The 21,628-nt window shown below is 59.8% G+C and overlaps 1 protein-coding gene across 7 annotated transcripts; it reads left to right on the forward strand.

Annotated features, from left to right (window-relative positions):
- Positions 1 to 282: 282 nt before the first annotated feature.
- Positions 283 to 21,431, forward strand: RELT (RELT TNF receptor). 7 transcript variants are annotated; one of them, XR_004435959.1, is made up of 12 exons: positions 675 to 890; positions 13,034 to 13,103; positions 14,457 to 14,531; positions 14,662 to 14,828; positions 15,051 to 15,130; positions 16,114 to 16,371; positions 17,784 to 17,864; positions 18,183 to 18,264; positions 18,445 to 18,705; positions 19,057 to 19,255; positions 19,381 to 19,980; positions 20,120 to 20,951. XR_004435959.1 is itself a non-coding variant. In XM_033206100.1 (11 exons), the coding sequence occupies exons 2-11, from the start codon at positions 13,059 to 13,061 to the stop codon at positions 19,426 to 19,428; spliced, it is 1,296 nt and encodes a 431-aa protein (XP_033061991.1). In that variant the 5' UTR covers positions 283 to 517; positions 13,034 to 13,058; the 3' UTR covers positions 19,429 to 20,951. The 7 variants fall into 7 exon arrangements, 5 of the variants coding, with proteins under 5 accessions (XP_033061991.1, XP_033061989.1, XP_033061990.1 ...); XM_033206100.1 differs by lacking the exon at positions 675 to 890 and adding an exon at positions 283 to 517 and having other exon boundaries at positions 19,381 to 20,951; XM_033206098.1 differs by having other exon boundaries at positions 668 to 890; positions 16,114 to 16,359; positions 19,381 to 20,951.
- The last annotated feature ends 197 nt before the right edge of the window (positions 21,432 to 21,628 follow it).

Consider the following 21,628-nt stretch of genomic DNA (forward strand, 5'->3'; position numbering starts at 1 on the left):
GTTATTCTTCCTGGCCACCAACTGGCAGGAGGAAGATGAGGCCCAGAAAGGGGCAGAGGTGGCTCTAGTTACACTGGCAATGGTAAGAGGACCCAGAGGAGTATCTCAGTCTGCAGTCTCCTTATCTTGCTTCGCACAACCCCTTCTTTCTTGGTTCGGAGCCCTGAAGACGCGGATCCAAGAGGCCCTCTGGGGCTTCGCCGCCCGGTCCCGCGCAGCCCCCTGCAGTTCCCAGGGGCGCGAGAGAGGGCGACGTAGAGCAGCGCCGCCCGGCGGCAGAGCGGCGAGACCCTCCGCGGCACGGGGTGAGTCGGGACGGGGGCGCAGCCCGGGCTCTGACGTCGGGGGCGGGGCCGGCGGCCGTGACGCGCGGGGGCGGGGCTGCGCACCTTCCCGGCCCGGCCGGCGATTCATTCAAAAGGCGCTCAGGATACACGGCTTCCCGGGCACTAGCCGAGCCGGGCCGGGGCACCGAGTCGAACGGGGAGCCCAGCTGGAGCTGCCGCGGCGCGGCCAGGTAAGGAGGGCGCGCGGAGCCGCCATCCAGAGTCCGCTCCTCGCGGCCGGGCCAGCGACATACTGACCCTAGAGACGCCCCCTGCCTCCCCGCGTCTCTGAGGAAGTTCGCGGGCGCGGCGGATGCTGCAGCCCTGCCGCGCGCCGCCCCGCTACTCCCCCAGCCTCGCGTCCTGTCCTGGCGCCTTCCGCGCACCGGCCCCCCGCCCCCCAGTCTCCGAGCCCCGGGACCTGCAGGTCCTCCGACCGCGATTCTGGGCCGGCCCTGCGCCGTGGCTGTCGGGGGGCGCGCGGGGAAGCAGCGGAACTTGCAATGTGAGGGGCCGGTGGGGCCCGGAGCGGTCCCCGGCCCGGGAAACTTGGACCGAGACCAGGTTGGGGTGCGGACTGGACGGCGGCGCCTCGGCGCGGCTGCGGCGCGGGGCGGCCGAGGGGGGGTCTGGACGGTGTCAGCCCGTGACTGTGGGTGACACGGCGCGTGAGGCGGCCTGGCCAGGCGAACGTGTGGCTGGGACACTGGGCGGTGACGCCGGGCCGAGCAGGCGACACAGAGGGGCTCTGTGTGTGGGAGACAGCGTGTGTGCGTGTGTTGTGAGGGAGAGACCCGGGGTCACTGGGGTCACGAAGTACGTGGCCTGGGGCGTGACCGGCGCAGGGCCAGGGCCACCCGTTACGGTGAGTGTGAAATAGAGGGAGAGGAGACCAAGTGACAGAGAATGAGCCAAGCTAGCTGGCGCCATGGTGTGCGTGTGGGGTCAAGTGGTGTCAGTGTGTGTGTGTGTGTGTGTGTGTGTCTGCACCTAGGGCGATGATGAGTAAGAGGCAGGAGGAGAGACCGGACGTAGGACACCTTCCAGCAGATGGGGGGTGATGAGGAAGTTGGGGAACCAGGAGACAAGGGGTCTCCAGGGCTGTCCCCACGAGGGCACCCCTCAGGAGTTCAGCTTAGTGAGGAGATGGACCCTGACGGACGTGCCCTGGCCGAAGGAGAGAGCCGAGGATGGGCAACATTTGGTGGGGTGGCCCAGCTGGCAGCAGGGAAGGGGCCCTGTGGTAGTCTCAGCGTGCACCCACACACCCACGCATCGAAGTCCCTACACCTGGCAAAGTTCGGCCCCTGTGTAATCTGTATTCTCAGTGGACCCAGGCACAATCTTGCTCTCAGACTCCCCCGGCATCCCCGCGCAGGCCTCAGTCTCCCCATCTGCACACTGAGGTGCTGGACTTTGAATGGACTGTGAATCATCACTTTGGGATCCTCTATTGTTTTTGGGTCAACCGCCTGTATTCTCCCCACTGCAGTGGGGGGGTTGGGCCAGGCTTCTCTTGGGGACACAGTGGCCCAGGGTCTGCACTCAGGGGCTACTGATAGGGTTGGAAGCTCAGCCTTCTCCAAAACTGGTCAAGGAAACATTAGCCTTCGACCCAAAGGCTTCCTGGTCCTCGGTCACGAAATGGATCGATAGACAATGTGGATCCCAAATCCATAGACATTCACTTCTCTATGTGTCCTTTCTTCAGTTCCTTGGGTTGGGGAGAGTGGGGAGAGACTTGTTCCCCGGGAGTGGTCTCTGGTCTGGGAGGCTAAGTTCTTGCTGGAGAGCTGGAGCGGGGCCCTTTCGCCTTCTGGGCAAGACCCTTCTGAGGCCCCTTCTCCCATATGGGGCCTGTGGGGTTCATGCAGGGTGGGGTGAAAGCTGCGCTCCCTAGTCTAGGAGTGGGTGGCACTTGCTGTAGGATCTGGAAGTTCTGTCTTCTGCTGTTCTCGGAAAATGCTGATTGCATTCTAGGGATGGGGGACAGGGTCGGGGACAGTGTCAGGCACTGTTCTGAACACTTCGTGTTCTGTCTTGTTGAATCTTCTCAGTGATTCTGAGATGTAGTGACTATGTTTCAGCGAAAGGAACTGAGGATCAGAGAAGCGAAGTGACTTGGCCAAGGTCATACAGAGTCAGGACAGTGCCAGGACTGGAATTCAGGTCTTCTGACCCCAGAGACCTGTGGGATGCTGAGAGAGAGGATCACCCACCTTCCTAGTAACTGCTCATGGCTTTCCTGGGCTTCTGTCTCTCAAACTTGGGCTAGTAGGTGTGGCCTTGCCACGGTGTCCCATTGTGAGTTCTAAGTATGTGTGTGTGTGCACACATGTCTGGAACACTAGGGATGGGTGGGTTACATGGTCTTCCTGTTCCTCCCCAGACCTCACTCCCAACCAGACATCAGAAAGGCCTGTCCCCTGCCTTCTAGAGCCTGGACCTGGCTTTGGGAGTGTCCCCATGGCTTTGAAGAGTGTGTGGAGTTAGCAGCACAGCTTAGGGGTAGCAGGGAAAATTGAGAGTCCCAGGTGACCTTCATCATAGTTGAGAGGCCCCCTCCCCTTCTTTGCAGTTGCTCTAGAGGCATTTCCCCAAATCTATCTGCATGTTGTGGTGGGGAGCAGACAGGGAGTGACCTTGAGCTGATCTCTACTCTCTCTGGGCCTCGGTCTCCCTGTTCTTCCCAGAGACCCCTTTTGGCTCTGACCACTGTTGCCACTTGGTCAAGAACTGGAACTGGGGATCATGGTGTCTGTCCCTCGGTCCTCTCTGCAATGACTGAAGCTGTGCTGCTTGGGGCTGATGAAAATAGCTGTCGTGGTCTCTAGGGGCTGAGCCCAAGTTATTTCCATCCTCAGCAATGAGGTGGAAATAGCTTAGGGCCTGGGAGGGGGAGCAAGAGGGGAAGGGTTAACTTCTCCTTATCCCAGCCTTGAAGGAGGCCCCCAGCCTCAGCCTGTGCCCTAGCCAAGCCAAACCTTTCTGGGAACTTGGGCCTCTGGGGATGACAGTGGGGCCAGGCTGGGTTTCCACGTGTGGCCACAGTTGGGACTGGTGTGATAGCTGCTGGAGGGAGGGGCCTGTGTCTAGCCAAGGAGGGGAGACATTGAGGGCCAGTCAGCACCTGCCGCTACTCATAGCGTCAGGTGCAATCTCATTTCACAGAAGGAGAGACTGAGGTTCTGAGAATTCAGGAACTTACCCAAGGTCTCCCAGAACCTTCACCCTCCAGACACGGTACCTGCCTTCTGTCCTGAGTTTGCCATTCTGTGTCTACACTTTCCCTGGCGGCTGGAGGTTGGCCAGCACTGGAAGCAGGCCCAAGACACACCTTCCCGACGTCTGCCTGCCTCATATTCCAGTTCCGGCCTTACCAGCCCTGCCCAGGCTCTGGTTCCAGCTTCTCTGCTTCCACATCGGTTCTCCCACACACTGCCAGAGTGACCTCCATAAAGTAACTCTTGCTTTTTGCCTGCAAAGTATAGTTCAAACTCCTCATCTGGCATTGAGGCCTTTCCTTCCAAGGTCTTTCAGAATTTACATCTTCACCCTTGCCTCTCCTTGCCAGATACCTTGTCTGCCTTGCCTTTGCTTTTAAAGCTTCCCTCTTTCTAGAACGCTCTTGGCCATTCAGAGTATAGCCCCAGCTCCGCCTCGCCCAGGAAGCCCTCCCAGCCCGAAATTAGTCTTCTTTGTTGCGGGCCACTGGCCAGGTGTCCTCCCTCACTGCTGGGGAATGAGCACAGGTTTGGGGTACCTGTGGGCACTGCATGCTCAGCTTGCTGGGGCCAGTGTGGCCAGCAACCCATCCCCTCCCACTGCCGTCTCTGTGCTGGCAAGGCCTCTTCCTGAGGATGGGCAGCTGCCCTAGGATCCTGGCACCTGTGTGCTGGGAGGCACCGGGAGATTTGCACCCAGGTCTCTGGTGCTCACCATGACCTGAGGCAGAATGTGTGCTGGGGTTGGGGGCAGAGACTCACAGTCACTCCTGTGGGTGGGGGCAAGTGTGGTGCTTGCCATGGTCCTCGGCATCTTGTGTCAGTAGAGGAAACTGTCCCTGCTCAGGTCCTGCTGTGCGTCAGGCCCTGGGCCCAGCATTTCCTCACAACAGCACTCACCCGGGCCCTCTCCTTTCCAAGTTGGTATGGGGGAACCTGGACTCAGAGAGCAACCCTAGGCTGAGTCACGCGGCCACTCGTGTTAGAGTCAGGCACTCCAGATCCCGCCCAGCCCCCAACCTGGTCTCCAGGCAGGAGGTGAGGGTCGAAGGGTTTGTCTGACAATTCTAACATTAGTTTCTTGAGAAGGGCCAGGCTGGTCAGTACCTAGTTTGGCTGGGTGGGACCTGACTACCTGTGTTATGGGGCCGGCCCTTCTGCCAGGTCAGCAGGAGAGAGGACCAGAGAGGAAGGGGTTTTGCTTGAGATCACCCAGCAGGGCGTGTTTGGCACCATTCCCCACTCAGGATCGATGGGGGAGCAGGGATGTGGTCTCTGGACAGAGAGAACACCCACTGTGTGCTGAGCCCGTGTCTGTCTGGGCCTAGGCTTGGTGCTGCTGAGTGGGGCTGGGGTGGCAGAGAGGACAGAAGCCAACGCTGCATCCCTACTCTGCCCATCCCTGGGGTTACGGCCCAGGAGGCTGTCACATCTTCAGTCTTATACTCCTGGGGGTCATCATTCCCTCCAAGCACAGGCAGGGAAACCAAGGCCCAGAGAGGGGAGGCACTTGCCAGGCCCCGGTGTCACTGGGATCCAAACCCAGGTCTGCTGGCCTTGAAGACCAGAGTTCTTTCCTAGGCCATCCTGGGAAAGATGAGAGCTCTATAAATAAACTGCCCATGTGGCTGTGAGCAAGTGCCCTGGCTAGTTGTCACAGACAGAGGGGGACAGCGGGGACCTCTACAGCCAGTTAGAAGCAGGGTCTGAGTGTGCGGGTAGAGAGAGGAGTGGGGGCTTCCAGAGGAGGGACCTGTGCTTAGCCCAGTGCATGCCCTGTGAGGAGGAACAGTGAGAGGGGAGGATGTTGGCCACCCACACCACCGGCGTGCTGCGTGTCTGGCCTCCTGCACGCACCCAATCCCTCCTTCCCTCAAGGAGCCTCAACCCTTCTAGAGGAGTCAAGGGAGACTGAAAACTGATGGCGGGGTTAAGGGGTGGGGAGTCTGGAGAGGGCAGGGGGCCCCCTCGACAGGGAGGCTGGGGAGGCTTCCTGTAGGAGGGGATGCCTGGCCCAAAGCCTGATTGTAAGAAGAGCCCCTGTTGCCTGTGAACACTGAGTCCTCCACCACACCATGAGGTCAGCTGCACTGGCGCAATTGGGAAACGGGCTTGGGAAGTTGGGGCTGGGTTCCTGACTGCTGAACTACCCCTTACCTTCCTGACCGTGGCCCTGGCTGGTGTGGGAGCAGGTGGATGCAGGCCTGCACAGAGGCTGGGACATGGGCACCCAGGGCCCTCCCAGAGAGGCCGAGGCCCCTCTACTCATGCTGCCAGGATTTACATGGAGTTCCCCAAAGCACTCTTGCCACACCCAAGCCTCTGGGTGACCTTGGCTGGCTGTTGCTTGGTCCTGAGCTTGGGTTCCTCTGGCCCTAGTGGGGCTGTGTTGAGAGCCCTCAGTATCCCATAAGGCAGGGACTAGCACCCCTGTTTGCCGAGGAAGACCCTGAAACTCAGGGAGGGTAAGTAACCTGCCCAAGGCTACAGATCCACAAAGTGACAGAGCCAGAGTCTGAACCCTGGACTCTGGGCTGCTCCAGGGCCCAACCTTGTCTCTTCCCTGCCCCATCACTGCACATACACTGACCCCAGTCCTCAGCATAGCTCCACTGGGTAGGACCTGACCTGGGATGGCCCTGGAGGGGTGGGGGAGGCCTCTTTCCCCAGCACCCCAAGTCTGGGGAGAGTTGGAGAATGGGGCAGACCAGGGCTGTGGTCTCCCCCAAGTCCCTCCCAAAGCCTCCGCCCAGGTCTTCCAGGTCAGGGTGATTGGGGGCAGGGCCTATGCTGAGCACATTAGGGACTCGGGATCAGATTTATGGCCGGGGCAGGTGGCAAAGGTGGCTTCTTGGAGGATGTAGCAGAGCATGAGCTGGATTGCGTGAGGTATCCTTCAGCACCCCCAGACCCGTTGCTGTCCTGTCTCTGGGCCAGGGTTGGCAACACAGGGCTGTCCGTGGTGCTGAGAGGTCAATGGTGGACCAGAAGCAGTGGAGATGCCAGGCCTGGGTGGCACAGGCAAGGGCCGCCTGCCAGTTGCCCCTACTCCAGGGTAGGTAAACCTCATCTCCTTCAAGATGAAGTTGTTACAGGCACCACTTGGCCTCTCTGAGCCTCAGTTTCTTCCCTGTGAAGCCTAGAACAGTGTCTTTGAGGGGTGAGAGCCAGCTTACAGTGGGAAGCGGACAGGCAGTAGTGCTCAGTGAGGAGGGTTAGGGAGCCCCCTCTCTGCCAGAGGTAACAGTCTGGTCTCAGACATCCCTCCTCCAGCCCCAGAGTCGACCCAGGAAGTGGGGCGAAGATTGCACCTGTACCATACCCAGACTGGGAGGAGCTGGGTGGGCCAGGTGTGGCCACCTCAGCCCTTTTCTTGGCCTCAAGGGGCCAATTTAGCCCCCTTAGCCTCAGCCCCACCCCATCCACCTGAGCCACTGAAGCCCAGGCCCGGTGGCAGCCAGGAGGTCTGAGGTGCGGAACCATGCCCAGCTTCTAGGGGGGTGGCTGAGGGTGGGCTGGGGAGCAGCTGCTGCCTGGCCACGAGGTGGTACAGGATTAGGGGTCTAGGATTTGAGGGGTGCATACCCCAGTGTGGTGACCTGGGAGCTCATGGCTGCCCAGGCCTGTGGGAAGGGGCGGGAGTGGAGTGCCCTTCTCACTGAGTGGCCCTGAGCCAGCCTCTGCACATCTCTGGGCTCCCAGCAGCAGCCCTAGTGAGCTGGGGCTCCACCCTGGGACCTCTTCTTCCCCGCTCTGGGAATTCCCAGACTTCCCCGGTCTTCCTGTCTCTTTCAGTTCCCAGCTCCCTTTCCTGCCGGAGCTGGCACAGACTAGAACAATATGCAAATGAGTATAGATACAGGCAACTCCTAAAAGCCCCATGGGATGGCGGTGCAAACAGCACCTTCTCCTGGGGCCCTTCTGGGTCCTTAGTAACAGACCCTCAGTTGAGCCGCCTACTGGGTGCTACTAGCTTGCTAGCCTCCACCATCAGGTTGGCAAACACTGCAAGGATGTTTACTATGTGCCAGGTCCTGGGCTAAGTTGCAGGGTGAAAGGAGGCAGAAAAGAGACAGTACTGGTCTGCATTCCTGCTTCATCTCTTACTGGCTCTGTGACCCCCACCAGTGATCTCCCCTGACCTCAGTTTGCCCAGCTGTGAAACAGAAATGCTCAATTATCCTGCAAGTAGAGGCAGCAACCCAGGACGGGGGCCCGGCCTGCACAGGGCTGGGGTCTGTTCTTTTCCCCGTGAGTGTGGAGGAGGGAAAGCCGCCCAGCGTGGTCACTGCCCTACTTCAGCCCCAGTTGCCAGGGAACTGCTGGGCTCCTTGCTAACCTGGATTTCTCTGTTGATGGGTGGCCTTTGTCTTCTTGCCTTGGGTGCGGCCACCGCCAAGGGAGGCCTGTGTCCAGCTGTGTTTCCAGGCAACCCTAGCCTCTGAAGGCCAGAGGGAGGTCCACAGGCTCAGGAGCCACTATCTGGGAAGCAGAGTAGCTGCCTCCCCACCTGCCCTGCTCCAGGTGGGCGCTGGCCCCCACCTCCATCTCCTCCAGTGTGGCCTCTCTTGGCAGGCAGCCCAGGGAGCCTGCTGAGACCGAACTGTTCATTCTTCTCCCTCCCCTGCTTAACCCTTCCAGGCTCCCATAGGCCCTAGGGGGAAGTGCAGGCTTTTTGGCAGGCAGCTGAGCCTTGGTGTGACCTGAGCACTGCCCACTAACCTTCCCAGATTCCTACCGTCTCCTCCACCCTCCCGCCCTCCAGATTCCCACCAGGGCGAACCCAGCACCACCTGTGTACCAGACTCTGCGCCAGGCACTGAATGTAAAAAAAAGTTGTGTGCCCTTCTCCTCCACATTCCACACGTAGGGAAACTGAGTCACAGTGAAGTGTAGGGAATGCTTACTCTGTGCCAGGCCTGTGCTGATTACTTAATGTGATTCTCTCCTTTCAGCCTCAACACAGCCCTCTGCAGGCGGGCCACAGAGCCAGTGCAGGACAGAGCAGAGCAGGACTGCACCCCACACTTTGTATCCCCAAGGTAGTCCAGGGGTTCAGATCTGGGTTCTGACCCACCCCAGCCTCTGGGCTCCTTCCCCCTCAGCCTGCTCACTGGCCCTTCTAGCTTGGCATAGCTGGGCTCTCTACCAAGAGCGCCTTTTCTGCCTTCTCCCCCAAATCAGCCCATACCCGCCCGGGTCGGCACTGGGCATGGAGCAGGCAGCTCGTCGTGGGGAAAGGGCTGGGTAGTGGGATCTGCGTGGCACCATGAATGCTGAGGGGGAGGGGGGGTGAGGGTACTTCCAGGAGGAGGTGACTTTGAGCTGAGCTCTAAGGAAGAGTGGGTGCTGGCCAAGCGATGAGGGGAGAGCAGAAAGCAGTTGCAGTGTGTGTGAGGGTGGAAAGCACTCAGCATGGCAGGTATGTGGGGGGGGGAGGTTGGTGTCGGAGCTGGCCCAGGGCCAGGGCCAGAACTGGGTGTCAGGGCACCTAGGCTGCAGGGCGGGACTGACCTGGAGGTCAGAGACAGGGCGACGGGGCAGGAGCAATGGGCGCAGGCCCTGGGAGAGCTTAGAGACTGTAGGGAACGGGAGGGCCCCGCCTAGGGGAAGGGGAGTGGCGTGGCAGGGCCCCGGTGACCCCAGCGAGCTTCAGTTCTGGGAAAGGGGAAGCTGCCTGTGGCCTGGGCTGGTGGCACGGCTTCCTCTTTCTCTGAGGCCTCTGGGGCTGCACCTCCCTGGGGCTCCACCGCCTATGGCCTCAATCACAGTCTGGGGCCCTCAGCTTGGGGCCCTGGCCGTGGCCTTTGCTAGATGGCTTTTCTCCAGGGAATTTCTGGTTCTCATTTTTCGGGCATTTTTTTGGAGGGCTGAGTCTGAGGAAATCCTCCCCGCCTCGTGAGCCTGTTTGGAGGCCTCCTGCTTCAGACATGGGGCTGGGTGTGGAGTTTTGTGGCAAATAAAACAGACGTCCCTGGCCTCACTGCTGTCTGGTGGGGGAGCAAGGAATAAACAAGTAAGCAAACAAATACTTAATCACAGCCCTCTGCCAGCAGGGCAGAGGAGAAGGGCTGTGGAGAAGGAAATCCCATGACCTACTTTAGCTTCATTACCTCCTTTAAACCCCATGACTGGCTGGGCATAGCGGCTCACACCTGGAATCCCAGCACTTTGGGAGGCCAAGGCCAGAGGATCGCTTGAGCCCAAGAGTTGGAGACTAGCCAGGGCACTGTAATAAGACCCTGTCTCTACAAAAAATAAATTTAAAAATTCAACCAGGCATGGTGGGGCATGCCTGCAGTCCCAGTTACTCAGGAGGCTGAAGCAGAAGGATCACTTAAAAGTTCAAAGTTGCAGTGGGCTGTGATTGTCCATCCTGGACAGCAGAGTGAGACACTGTCTCAGAAAAACAAAACAAAACAGAAATCCCCCAAAAACTTCGTGACAGCCTTGCCAGCCAGATGAACATCCCCATCTTGTAGATGAGGAAACTGAGACCCAGTGATGTCAAGGTCCCACAGGGAGTTGGTGGCAGTGGAGACTGGGCCCCAGGCTAGGAGACATGGGAGGAGTGGCCTCTAAGCTAAGTTCCTTCTCTGCTCCTCCCTGGGGCCCCTCTTCCCCATCCACTGTGGCTGGGTGTGGCTCTCCTCTGTCAGGCATCAGAGGCTCTGGCGCCTCACTGACTGCCCAGCCTTCAGGGTGAGGCAGAGGTGGATATGGGGCCTTCACAAATTGCCTCGCAGCCGAAGGGGCTTCCATCTGAACTGTTTTTTTGATCACGGTTCCAGGGCTGATTTAGACAGTGGAGGCCTCATGGGGCAGGGGGTAGGGGTGCTGAGCAGCAGGTGTGGACGTGTGTGTGCACCAGGCCTTTCTACCTGACTGGGCAAGTCCAGCGGGGGCTCAGTCTGGGCTGAGTGTGGGGGCCGGGCAGCCAGACTGGAGTAAGTGCTGGTTTGGGGTAATGAGAAGGTGCATAATTAGAAGGCGCAAGGCCCTAGGTGGCAGTGTCTGTGCATGTGCTGGAGTGGGCCCTTGCTGGCTTTGAGTCTGGGCCTTTGGACCCTGCTTTCCTCCTGGAAGGTTCTAGATCACACAGCTCTGCATTTGTCTGCAGATAAGCGGCTGCAAAGCTGCTCCCTGTGGGCTCAGGTCACCTAGCAGGTGCCACCCGGAGTCGGGGTGGTTATAGGGCTCTCTGCTGTGGTTGTTTGGCCTCTTTTCACCCCCGCGTCAGTCCTCTGGGCCTACCTTGGGGACATGGAGGGCTGCTAGAGCCGGAGGCTGGGCTATCGGGTTGCCCCTGGCTTTGTCTTTTTTTTTTTTTTTTTTTTTTTTTTGAGACGGAGTCTCGCTCTGTCGCCCAGGCTGGAGTGCAGTGGTGCGATCTCGGCTCACTGCAACCCCCGCTTCCCAGGTTCAAGCGATTCCCCTGCCTCAGCCTCCTGAGTCGCTGGGATTACAAGCATGCACCACCACACCCGGCTAATTTTTGTATTTTTACAAGAGACGGGGTTTCAGCATCTTGGTCAGGCTGGTCTTGAACTCCTGACCTCGTGATCCACCTGCCTCCGCCTCCCAAAGTGCTAGGATTACAGGCGTGAGCTACCATGCCCACCACAGCCTGCCACCCCTCCTCCCCCACCATCGGGCTCTGTCGTACATAGTCAGGCCTAGTGGGGAAGTGAAGCCTGAGGACTCAGGGCTCATGGCCAGGTCTGTGGGTTAGATCCCTCAAAGGACAGGGGAGGGGCCATGGGGAGACAGGCTCGAGGTGGAAGCTGGGCCCTGGCAAGGGGACAGGACACTTTGGGGCAGAAACTGGAAGGAAGACTTGTGACCAAATTTGAGGAAGGACAGGGGGCCCTCCCCAAATGGCCTGGGGGTGCCATTTGTTGGGTGTTGACTGCAAAGTGTGGCCTCCACCCTATACTGTGGCCCTACCTTCTCCTGTCCCTGGCTTTCCCCTGAGCTGGCCTGGGACCCAGAGTGGTTGCCAGTGACCTGGAGAGTCCCGAGATGATGTGACCACTGCCCACTCCCTCCCCTGAGTGTAACTCAAACCCTGGGCCCTTCTGAGGTCTGCCAAGAGGGAGGGAGGGTGGACAGATCGGTTTCCTGGGCTGCTATTCTAGGCGGGAAGGCCGGGCTGCCTGCAGGGAGAGGGCTCTGAGTGACCTGGGACCTACCACAGGAGGCGCTTTTCTCACCTCACTGGGCTTGGAGTCACAGCGGGGGGCCTCAGCCTGCGGCGGCCCTGAGCCAGTGGCTGGGTTCCCAGGCTGCCCCTGAGCTTAAGAGGCTGTGTGTGACCTGAGGAGAACAGCTTCTCTCAGCCTGGTGTCCCTGAAGCCAGGCCTCCAGGGAGTACACAGCGGACTTCCTTGCTCTGCCACCATACCTTCTGCTGTCTGATGTGAGTCCTTTGTCCTGCTGTGTCCACCTCATCCACTGGCTGAAGGCTTCTCCAGAGCAGGCCACCATCACCTGGGGGCCTCAGTCTCAGACTGGTGGGCCGTGGCACCACCATGGATATTTCTCTGAGGTATCACACACTGCACTCCCACTCTATTTTGTTTCTTGGCACTTACCACCAACTGGCGGGGACACCTCTCTGTTTGCAGTTGGGTCTCCCCTGGGCTGGAGCTCCCTGCAGACAGGGACCTTATCTGTCTTGTTTATACCGATTTCTCCAGTGCCCGCACGCAGTAGGTGCTGGAGAGATGACAAAGACAGAGCACTGGCTGCCATGACCACCCCAGCCCCATAGGTCTGCCCGGGGACAGAGCTGTGGCCAGACATGTCCCAGCCTCAAGGGAGGAGTCAGCCTCCCTGGAAGAGGTATGGACAGTGGCCACGCGGAAGGACCAGGACCTAGATGGGGTGGGGAGCTGTGGGAGCCAGACCCACTTTGGGGAAAGCTTCTAGAGAAGCTTCTGGAAAGAGAGGCCTTCGCATTGGGCTTTGAAGGGTAAAGGAAAAGGCCTTCCTTGGACCAGAAGCAGCAGGAGTGAAGGCAGAGGCCGGGCATGCTGGCAGACCTGTGAGGAGGAGGCAGTGGGAGCCTGAGCCTGGAGCACTGGGCTGGAGTGTGGAGGCGGGCTGGGGTGTTGGGTGTTGGTTGCAACCCTGTCATCAGGGACACAGGCTGCCACACGCACTTCCTTCCCCTGCTGATGCCCCGGGGCACCTGGCAGTTTAAGGAAGGGGAAGGAAGCCCTTCCTCCTCTGGAAGTCTCCCAGCCTGCAGAGCCTTCTTCCTGCCTTCCTGCCTGTGCTGCCCTGTGAGGCCGGCTCCCAGGCAGGGCAACCCCCTCTTGGGGGCTTGGGGGTGTGGAGCCGGCAGCCCTGGGCTCTGCCTGCCCAGCAGCACCTTGCCCGCTCCCCATGAGTCCTGTTATCCTGGAAGTGGTGCTGAGGGGACAGCAGTTGCCTGCCTGTCCCTGCCGCTCGGCCGAGCCTCCTCTCCATCTGCCCTAGGCCAGCGACCACCAGGGGCCTGAGGATGAAGCCAAGTCTGCTGTGCCGGCCCCTGTCCTGCTTCCTTATGGTGAGCTGGGGATGGGCCCTGGGAAGGAGAAAAGTCGCACCCTCAGCCCTGCAGCCCTCCAGCAAGAGGGTGCAGACACTCCCCGGGAACCCCATGCCGGGCAGGGCTCAGTTACTCAGCTCTTGAAGAATCTGAGGCAGTCGGACCCTAGGAAGCACCTCTGGGCCCACCCAGGCTTGTCAGGGAAATGGAGGAGGAAGGGCCTGCTGGGCAAGGCAGGCATGGCTGAGGGCAAGATGCCCGTTGGCACGCAGGCATGAGAACAGAGCCCAGCCTGAGGGTAGGCTGGGCACCAAGAGGAAACTGGGCAAAAGAGGGCTGGGATTTGGACCCTGAGAGCCATAGCACCTCAGATGCTGGGGTTCAAGATCTGTATTGGTCTAGGGGGTCCCAGATTCCAGGTCCCAGGATCATAGGATCAGGCCAGCTGCCTGGAGCTTCTGGCGAGTCCGCATTACAGACTTACAGCATTTGGGGTCTGCGCTGGGGCCCATCTTTTTGCTGTGACGCTAGAAGCTCAGGGAGGGCAAGACTTGGCCTTGGGCCTTGCTAAGGGTTGCTCCATGGACAGGAGGCCTTCCAGCCTTAGCAGGTGCTGGGAGCCGCTCTGGGGTCTGAGGAGATCCCTATTCCATCTCCAGGGCAGCTGATGGTGGCCCCATCCAGCCTAGGCCAAATTGGGGGACTGAGGTCTCCTCCCGGAGGGATTCAGGAGAGACAGTTCATTGCTAACAATGGGAAGCAGAGGGAACTCCTAGTGACGTGGGCTGGGGACACACACTAAGACGGAGCTTTCCTTTGGGCTGTGTCTCCCTGTTTGGGTGTGTGGATGTGAATGGGGTGGCCTTGCGTCCAGGGGAGCTCGCAGAGGAGGATTTGGTCCTGGAGACTTTCGCTGAAGGGAGGGCCCAGAATAGGAAGCGCCACCTGCCGACTTGGCTCCAGGGCTGATAAATGAGGCTGGTTAGTGATATGCCCAGCTGTGATGGGGGCAGGGATGGGCCCAAGGCGGGAGGAAGGGGGACAGAATACGAGAGAGGATTCGGAAGCATTTGCTCCTCATTGTTCTGGTTAGCTGGAAGGGCTTGAGATCCTGATGTGGCCTTATCTGGGGTTTCCAGAGCCAGATGTGGCTGTCTCCCTCCCCAGGTACTGGCCATGCAGCAGGTCTGGGACAGGACAGGTTTTCCTCAGTGTGAGGGATTGAGGTTAGAAGAGTGTGTCCCTGAAGCCCGGGTGGGGTGGTCAGTGGTCCTCACCAGTGGGCTTTCAGGAAATAGGTGGGGGATAGATGACCCCAGAGACCCCACACCCAGCACTTTCTGCCTCTTTCAATGCCTGCTGTTCTTCCAGCTGCTGCCCTGGCCTCTGGCCACCCTGACAGCAACAACCCTTTGGCAGTGCCCACCTGGAGAGGAGCCCAACCTGGTGAGCATTGCCCTGCCCTCCTACCTGTCCTGGGAGGGCCCTGAGGGCCAGGGGCAGAGTCCTGTGCCTGGCCCCCCAGAGGTCCTCAGACTTGGCTCCTGGCCGTGCTCTCACGCTTTACCTCCCACAGAACCCAGGGCAGGGCACATTATGCAGGCTCTGCCCCCCAGGCACCTTCTCAGCTGCGTGGGGCTCCAGCCCATGTCAGCCCCATGCCCGCTGCAGCCTTCGGAGGAGGCTGGAGGCCCACGTGGGCACGGCAACTCAAGATACACTCTGTGGAGACTGCTGGCCTGGGTAAGCCAAAGGGAGTGCAGGGAGGGTTCCTGGCTGGGTGACTAGGACTCTGGATCCTGGGGTCCCAGCCTTATTGTGTCCTGAGCAGGCCTCAGTTTTCCCATCTGTGAAATGGGATGGGGCAGGACCAATGAGGGTGCCTGGAAGGAAGGCATCTAGCCTTTCCTAAGGATAGTGTTTGGGGAAACTTCTGGGCCTCAGTGGTATCTTCCTTCCTCGCAGGTGGTTTGGGCCTTGGGGGGTTCCCCATGTTCCATGTCAACCGTGTTCCTGGGCACCTCTGGGTACTCATGGCTGTGATGGTGAGTGGCAGACTGGGGCTAGGACTGGTGCAGGTGTATGTGCGGGAGGGGGCCAGTGAGCTGGAGCCCAGCAGCCTCTGCAGTGTTCATGTGGGGGCAGTGGGGTCCTTCTTCCAGCCCAGGGCAGGGCGTGTAGCCAAAGGGTCTCCAGCAGGGCACAGTCAGCCGCTCCCCTGGCTGTTTCTGTCCACCATGCTTCCGAGTGGCAGAGAGCATCCTGCAGGTGGCAGCCACAGCTGGGGGCTGGGGACTCGCATGCTGACCTGTCCCCTGTCCCCTGTCCCCATCTCCTCAAAGAGATTCATGCCAGCCAAGTGCAGTGGCTAATGCCTGTAATCTCAGCACTTTGGAAGGCCAAGGCCGGAGGATCACTTTGAGACCAGCTTGGGCAACACAGCGAGACCCTGTCTGCAAAATATAAAAATAAAAAATTAGCCGGGCGTGGTGGTGCTACTTGGGAGGCTGAGGTGGGAGGTTTGCTTGAGTCCATGATTTCCATGCTGCAGTGAGCTGTGATCACACCACTGCTCTCCAGCCTGGGCAACAGAGTGAGACCCTGCCTAAAAAAACCCATGCAGATGAGTGAGCGCAGGCACACACTCACATACACACACGCACCTCCTCCCGCTGCTGAGTCAGTCACCCCTGAGGCACTGGATTCATGGCCAGGCCACGGGGAGGCAGATCCCATCTCCCTGTGCTCAGGCACGTGCCCTGTGTGCCGTCTCTTCACTCCCTGACCCCAGCGTGAGGGGAGGGCGGGGCTGGGTGTCTGACCATCTTGAGGAGGCCTGTTCAGGACAATGCTTCGATGGCCAGAAAGGAAAACAGGAGGGCAGCGGGTTGACCTTTGCATCCCCAGCATGGCGGGGAGTGGGCTGCCCTGGGTGCATTGGCTCTCCTGCAGCCCCCTCTGACTCAGGCCCTGGGCCCCTGTCTCTCTGTTTGTATCACTGTCTGCCTCCATCGTCTGTGATGCTCAGAGTGGGGTCGGCGGGCCCGACGTGGCGTGGAGGTGGCAGCAGGGGCCAGCAGCGGCGGTGAGACACGGCAGCCTGGGAACGGCACCCGGGCAGGTGGCCCAGAGGAGACGGCCGCCCAGTACGCGGTCCTCGCCATCGTGCCTGTCTTCTGCCTCATGGGGCTGTTGGGCATCCTGGTGTGCAACCTCCTCAAGCGGAAGGGCTACCACTGCACAGCGCACAAGGAGGTCGGGCCCGGCCCTGGAGGTGGAGGCAGTGGTGAGGCCCGGCTGGGGTCCAGGTGGGGAGGACGGGGGCATGAGCCCAGCCCCAGCTCCACTTGAGGGCTGCCAGCAGAACCCTGCCTGGCCTCTGGGGTCTGAGAGGGAGAGGCCTGGGAGGTGACACTGCAGACTGACAACATGGGAGGAAAGGTGAGGGGACAGAGGTGTGGCCGTGGGGGCAGAGCAGAGGCGGCACAGCTGGTCAAGGGGCTTCAGTGGGATCCCACCCTGGGTGAAGCCTTGCCCAGATGTGGGGATCTGGACTCTTTGGAGGCCACAGTTGTGTGTATGGGTCCAAGGTCAGATGGCCTTGGAGTTACTCAAGGTGACCTCTGACCTCTGGCCTGCAGTAGGGGGAGTGCCCTGTGTCAGGAGGGCTGGCAGGGCAGCTGTTCTGTTCTGGGCAGGCACCACGAGGGGCTTGGGTTTCGGTCCCAGGCTGTCGTTTGAGTTACAAGGCCTGGAACCAGAGGGACAAGCATGTGCTACCACCTTCACCCCCAGGGCCCCAGGCCCCTGTCCTTCTTCCCCACACCGCCACTCCCCTGCAGGGCAGGGCCCCAGGCCCCTGTCCTTCTTCCCCACACCGCCACTCCCCTGCAGGGCAGGGGCCCGTGTGCACACCCTCCCCTGGGCCCATGGGATCCTGTGGTCACATCATGAGTGAAATGGCATCTCCCTTGCTAGCACCCTGGGCCGTCTGGGGCTGGCATGGGAGCCAGAGCCCCTTCTAAGTCCTGACACTGAAGTCTGGCAGGCGCAGGAAGGGGACAGGATCATTAGGCTGGCAGGAGGGAACGTGGTGACTCAGGGCCATTTTGCCTGGGACTGCGCTTGTTTTCCTAGAGACTTCCTTTAACTGCTGGATGCTGCCTCGGTGCAAGTCCCAGGAGCTCTGTTTGCTGCTGGGCCCAGGGTTGATCACCGTGGCCCATTCTCACACTCTTGAGATTTGGGCCCAAAGCTGACTAGGGGCTCTCATTTAATTGTTACACAGACAGGGCACGGTAGAGAGGCCATGGAATGGCAGTTTGCTGTAGATTTGGGGAGTTCTGGATAGGGTGGCAGCCCACAGCTCCCTGAGGCTGAGGAGACAATGCAGACCCAGTAGATGCTGATGCACCGTCCCCTCCTCTGCCCAAGTCAATGACTGGAGTTCACGTGGCCCTGAAGCCTGTATGCACCCGGGCTGTTGGTGCAGGAAGCAGCGGCGTTGAGTCGTGAAGGTGATACGGGCTTCTCTGAGCCTGGATCCCACGTTTGCAGGGCTCTGGGAGACTTGTCACCTAAACGCACACGCTCATGGCCCTTAAGAAGGCCAGGGGTGCCCTCTGCTGGCAGACGTGGTTTAGCTCAGGAGTGTGACTTCCCCCTCTTCCCAAGGATCAGGGCCCTTGTCTTCCCCAGGAATCAACCCTGCCTACCGGACTGAGGATGCCAATGAGGACACCATTGGGGTCCTGGTGCGCCTGATCACAGAGAAGAAAGGTGAGGAGAAGATCTGACCCCATCCCAGTGCCCAGGAGAGGAGGGTTTCCTCCAGAAGCCTGTGAGGCAGCTGCGGTGGGCAGGGTACCCCCTGCTCTGCCTTCCCTGCCAGGGTGCCTCGAGCAGCCTGGTGCTCTCTGACCCAGGAGTGCACACCTCTGCCTCCTATAATTGCCTGATGAAGTGGGAGGAAAAGGTGCCCAGCCCCGGCTGGGAGCAGTGGTATGGAGGGTAGGTGGGGGTGTTCTCTGCTGAGGCAGGGGGTGGGAGGCATGTCCCATATGGCCAGAGCGAGGGTCTGACTGCAGCTGCCCACAGAGAATGCTGCGGCCCTGGAGGAGCTGCTGAAAGAGTACCACAGCAAACAGCTGGTGCAGACAAGCCACAGGCCTGTGTCCAAGTGAGTGGGCTGGTGGGAGATGACGGGGCCAAAACCCCATTAACCAGCCTGCCTCCTGGGGATCTCCCACTTGGGTCTCCCTCTTCAAGTCACCCTGTTCCCTCCACTGCCTGCTGGGGTCTCCTGCCCCTGGCCTGGCCTGGCCTGGCCTATGGCCACTTCTGCCTGTGCCCCCTGCAGGCTGCCACCAGCGCCCCCGAACGTGCCGCACATCTGCCCGCACCACCACCACCACCTCCACACCGTGCAGGGCCTGGCCTCACTCTCTGGCCCCTGCTGCTCCCGTTGTAGCCAGAAGAAGTGGCCTGAGGTGCTGCTGTCCCCTGAGGCTGTAGCTGCCACTACTTCTGCTCCCAGCTTTCTGCCTAACCCGACCAGGGTTCCCAAGGCCGGGGCCAAGGCAGGGCGCCAGGGCGAGATCACCATCTTGTCTGTGGGCAGGTGAGGTGGGCACAGACACAGCAGGAGCAGGTAAAGACGTGACAGCCTGGGGGCCTGGAGGGGGAGGCAGGGCCCCACCTTGGGCCCTGAGCACCCTGCTCATTGGGAGCCCTGCCCTTGTTGGGCCTCTCTGGGCAGTGGGGGTGGCCAGAGAGATCAGGACTTCCCAGTTACGCTGTGTCTCACATGGAGCCCTTGTGTCCCTAGGGCAGCATCTTGGCCCCCACGGCACCCGGGCCTTCAGGCTCAGGCTTTGGACCATGAACTTGCTGTGTGACCCCGGGCATGTGCTGCCTTCTCTGTGCCTGGGGATCCCCGCTAACGGGGATGATTGCCCCACTCTCCTCACAGGTTCCGCGTGGCTCGAATTCCTGAGCAACGGACAAGTTCAATGGCGTCTGAGGTGAAGACCATCACGGAGGCTGGGCCCTCGGCGGGTGATCTCCCTGACTCCCCACAACCTGGCCTCCCCGCTGAGCAGCAGGCACTGCTAGGAAGTGGCGGAAGCCATACTAAGTGGCTGAAGCCCCCAGCAGAGAACAAGACCGAGGTGAGGGTCAAGGAGAAAGGTATCTGTCGGCACCTGGGCCAACCCTGACCAAAGACGGGGCAGGGGTGGAAGTGGGGTGGGCCCAGCCCCTGACTCAGCTCTGACCCCTCACCCCTGTCCACCAGGAGAACCGCTATGTGATCCGCCTAAGTGAGAGCAACCTGGTCATCTGAGGGGCGGTCTAGTCTGAGGACACTGTGGCCCTGCCCTGGGAGGTTCTGAAGGCTTCCTGGAGGAGGTGGAGCTGCAGCTGGGACTGTGAGAATCGAGAAGCAATGGCCCAGCAGATAAGACAGCAAAGACCAAGGCCTGGAGGTGGGAGTGTCCGCCCCAGTGAGGAGGCAGGTGGCCGGTGGGCACTGTGTACAGGAGCAGACTGAGCCCGCCCCGGCCCTGCTGCCAGGTTGCTCCCCTGCAGGATGCCCCGACCCCTGTGCTTGCCCTGGCTGGATCCTAGGAGCCCATGGGATTCTCTGTATCATCAGAGGGCTGGGCTTGGCAGAGGGGAGGGGCCCGTGCACGTCACCCTTGGCCCCATTCCTTGGTAATTAGCCACACCCTTGCCTCTGTACAGGGCCCTAGAGCAGATGTGCCTCCCCCTCCTCTTCCAGCAGGTCTATAAAGGGAAGGGGCAACAGAAAGGCCTGGGCTAGGAGAATGAATCCCTGGGTCCTAATCTTGGGCACGTCTATGGCCATCGCTGGGTCCGCTTTTCTGACTATGAAGTAAGGAGAGACGTTCTCAGTACCCAGGGCCTCTTCAGCTCTTTGCGGGTTCTGGGCTGGGTTGTGGGGGGCTGGGGAGCTGGGCTCTACCATCCCTCCTATTAGTAGCTTTATCCAGCCCCGTTTTTGCTGCTTCCAGGGCCTCTGCCTTCTAGACCCCAACGGGGCTGTCCACCCATGGCTCTGCCTACAGAAGGGGCTTAATGCATGTGCCTGCCCCTCCCCCAGCTGTTTTTACTGAAACTGAAAAAAACAGACTTGATCCCGGCAGGACTGTGATACAGAGCCCTAGCCTGCCCAGCCGGCCCCAAGATCTCAGGAGCTTTAGGGAGAAGAGTGTTGATGGGGCTGGAGCGCACCTTGGGCCTCAGTGGTTTCTGCGTCCCTGTGGTGCCAGTGCTTCTGGGCAGTGCCGGCGGCTGCCAGGCCCAGCCCTGACCTCCACTCTGGCTCAGCAACCTGGTTATTTATGTGGGGCCGTGCAGGCATGGGCCCCACTGCCTGTCCGTCCTGTTTCTCTTATTTATTGAAACTTGCCGTTGCCCTATCCTTGTGTCTCCATCCCCTTCCATGTGTTGAATAATAAAAGGTGGGAAAGTGCTGTCACGAGGAGCTCTTTTTCTCTGTGCCCTTCCCAGCTTATCTGCCTGTTCCACTTGTACCTGTCCAGCCCTGCCCTGTGTTGGGCACCGTGGCAGGCTGCCCTCCCCTCGCAGTTCCTGCACCTCAGCAGCCGGGGAAGCAGGGCCCAGAGGAGACCCATCAGCTCATCTGGTTCTCACCAAAGCCCCTAGCTAGAGGCAGGGCTGTCCCACAGAAATAGTGTGAGCCATATATGTGACTTTAAATTTTCTGACAATCACATTTCGAAAAGTAAAAAGCAGCAGGTAAACTTAATTTTAATATATTTTTTAACCCAGTCTATCCAAAATATTTTCATTTTACTATAAAATCAGCATAAAAATTGTGAATGAGCTGTTTTTGCTTTTGCCTTGAAATCTGGAGTGTATTTTACACATCTTGATTGGAACTCGAATATTTCAAGGGCTCCATAGCCATGTGGCCAGCAGCTACCACGCTGGTCAGTGCAGCACCTGAGGAAGTGCACTGTGTGGAGCCCGGGAGGTGAATGGGGATGAGGAAGATGTGCGGGCCAGGGAATGTGTTCCACAGAGAGGGACAGCATGTGCAAAGGCCGGGCACCAACACATAGTGGGCACCTGGGCCTTATGCCAAGGACACCAGGGAGCCTCCAAAACATTCAGCTCCTGCTTGGCCAGTGTGGAGAGGAAAGGAGCCACAGGAGTGGGTGCCACACCCAGGTGAGACGGAGCCTCCGTCTCCATCTAAGATTCCTAGGGCAAGCTTCCAACCCAGCCCACGGGCCGCATGTGGCCCAGGATGGCTTTGAATGGGGCCTAACACAAATTCATAAAGTTTCTGAAAACATTATAAGACTTTTTTTTTTTTTTTGAGATGGAGTCTCGCTCTGTCGCCCAGGCTGGAGTGCAGTGGCGCGATCTCGGCTCACTGCAAGCTCCGTCTCCCGGGTTCACGCCATTCTCCTGCCTCAGCCTCCTGAGTAGCTGGGACTACAGGTGCCCGCCACCACGCCTGGCTGATTTTTTGTATTTTTAGTAGAGACGGG

Source organism: Trachypithecus francoisi, unplaced genomic scaffold (assembly GCF_009764315.1).
Source record: "Trachypithecus francoisi isolate TF-2019V2 unplaced genomic scaffold, Tfra_2.0 Lachesis_group8, whole genome shotgun sequence".
In the NCBI taxonomy this organism is placed as follows: domain Eukaryota; kingdom Metazoa; phylum Chordata; class Mammalia; order Primates; family Cercopithecidae; genus Trachypithecus; species Trachypithecus francoisi.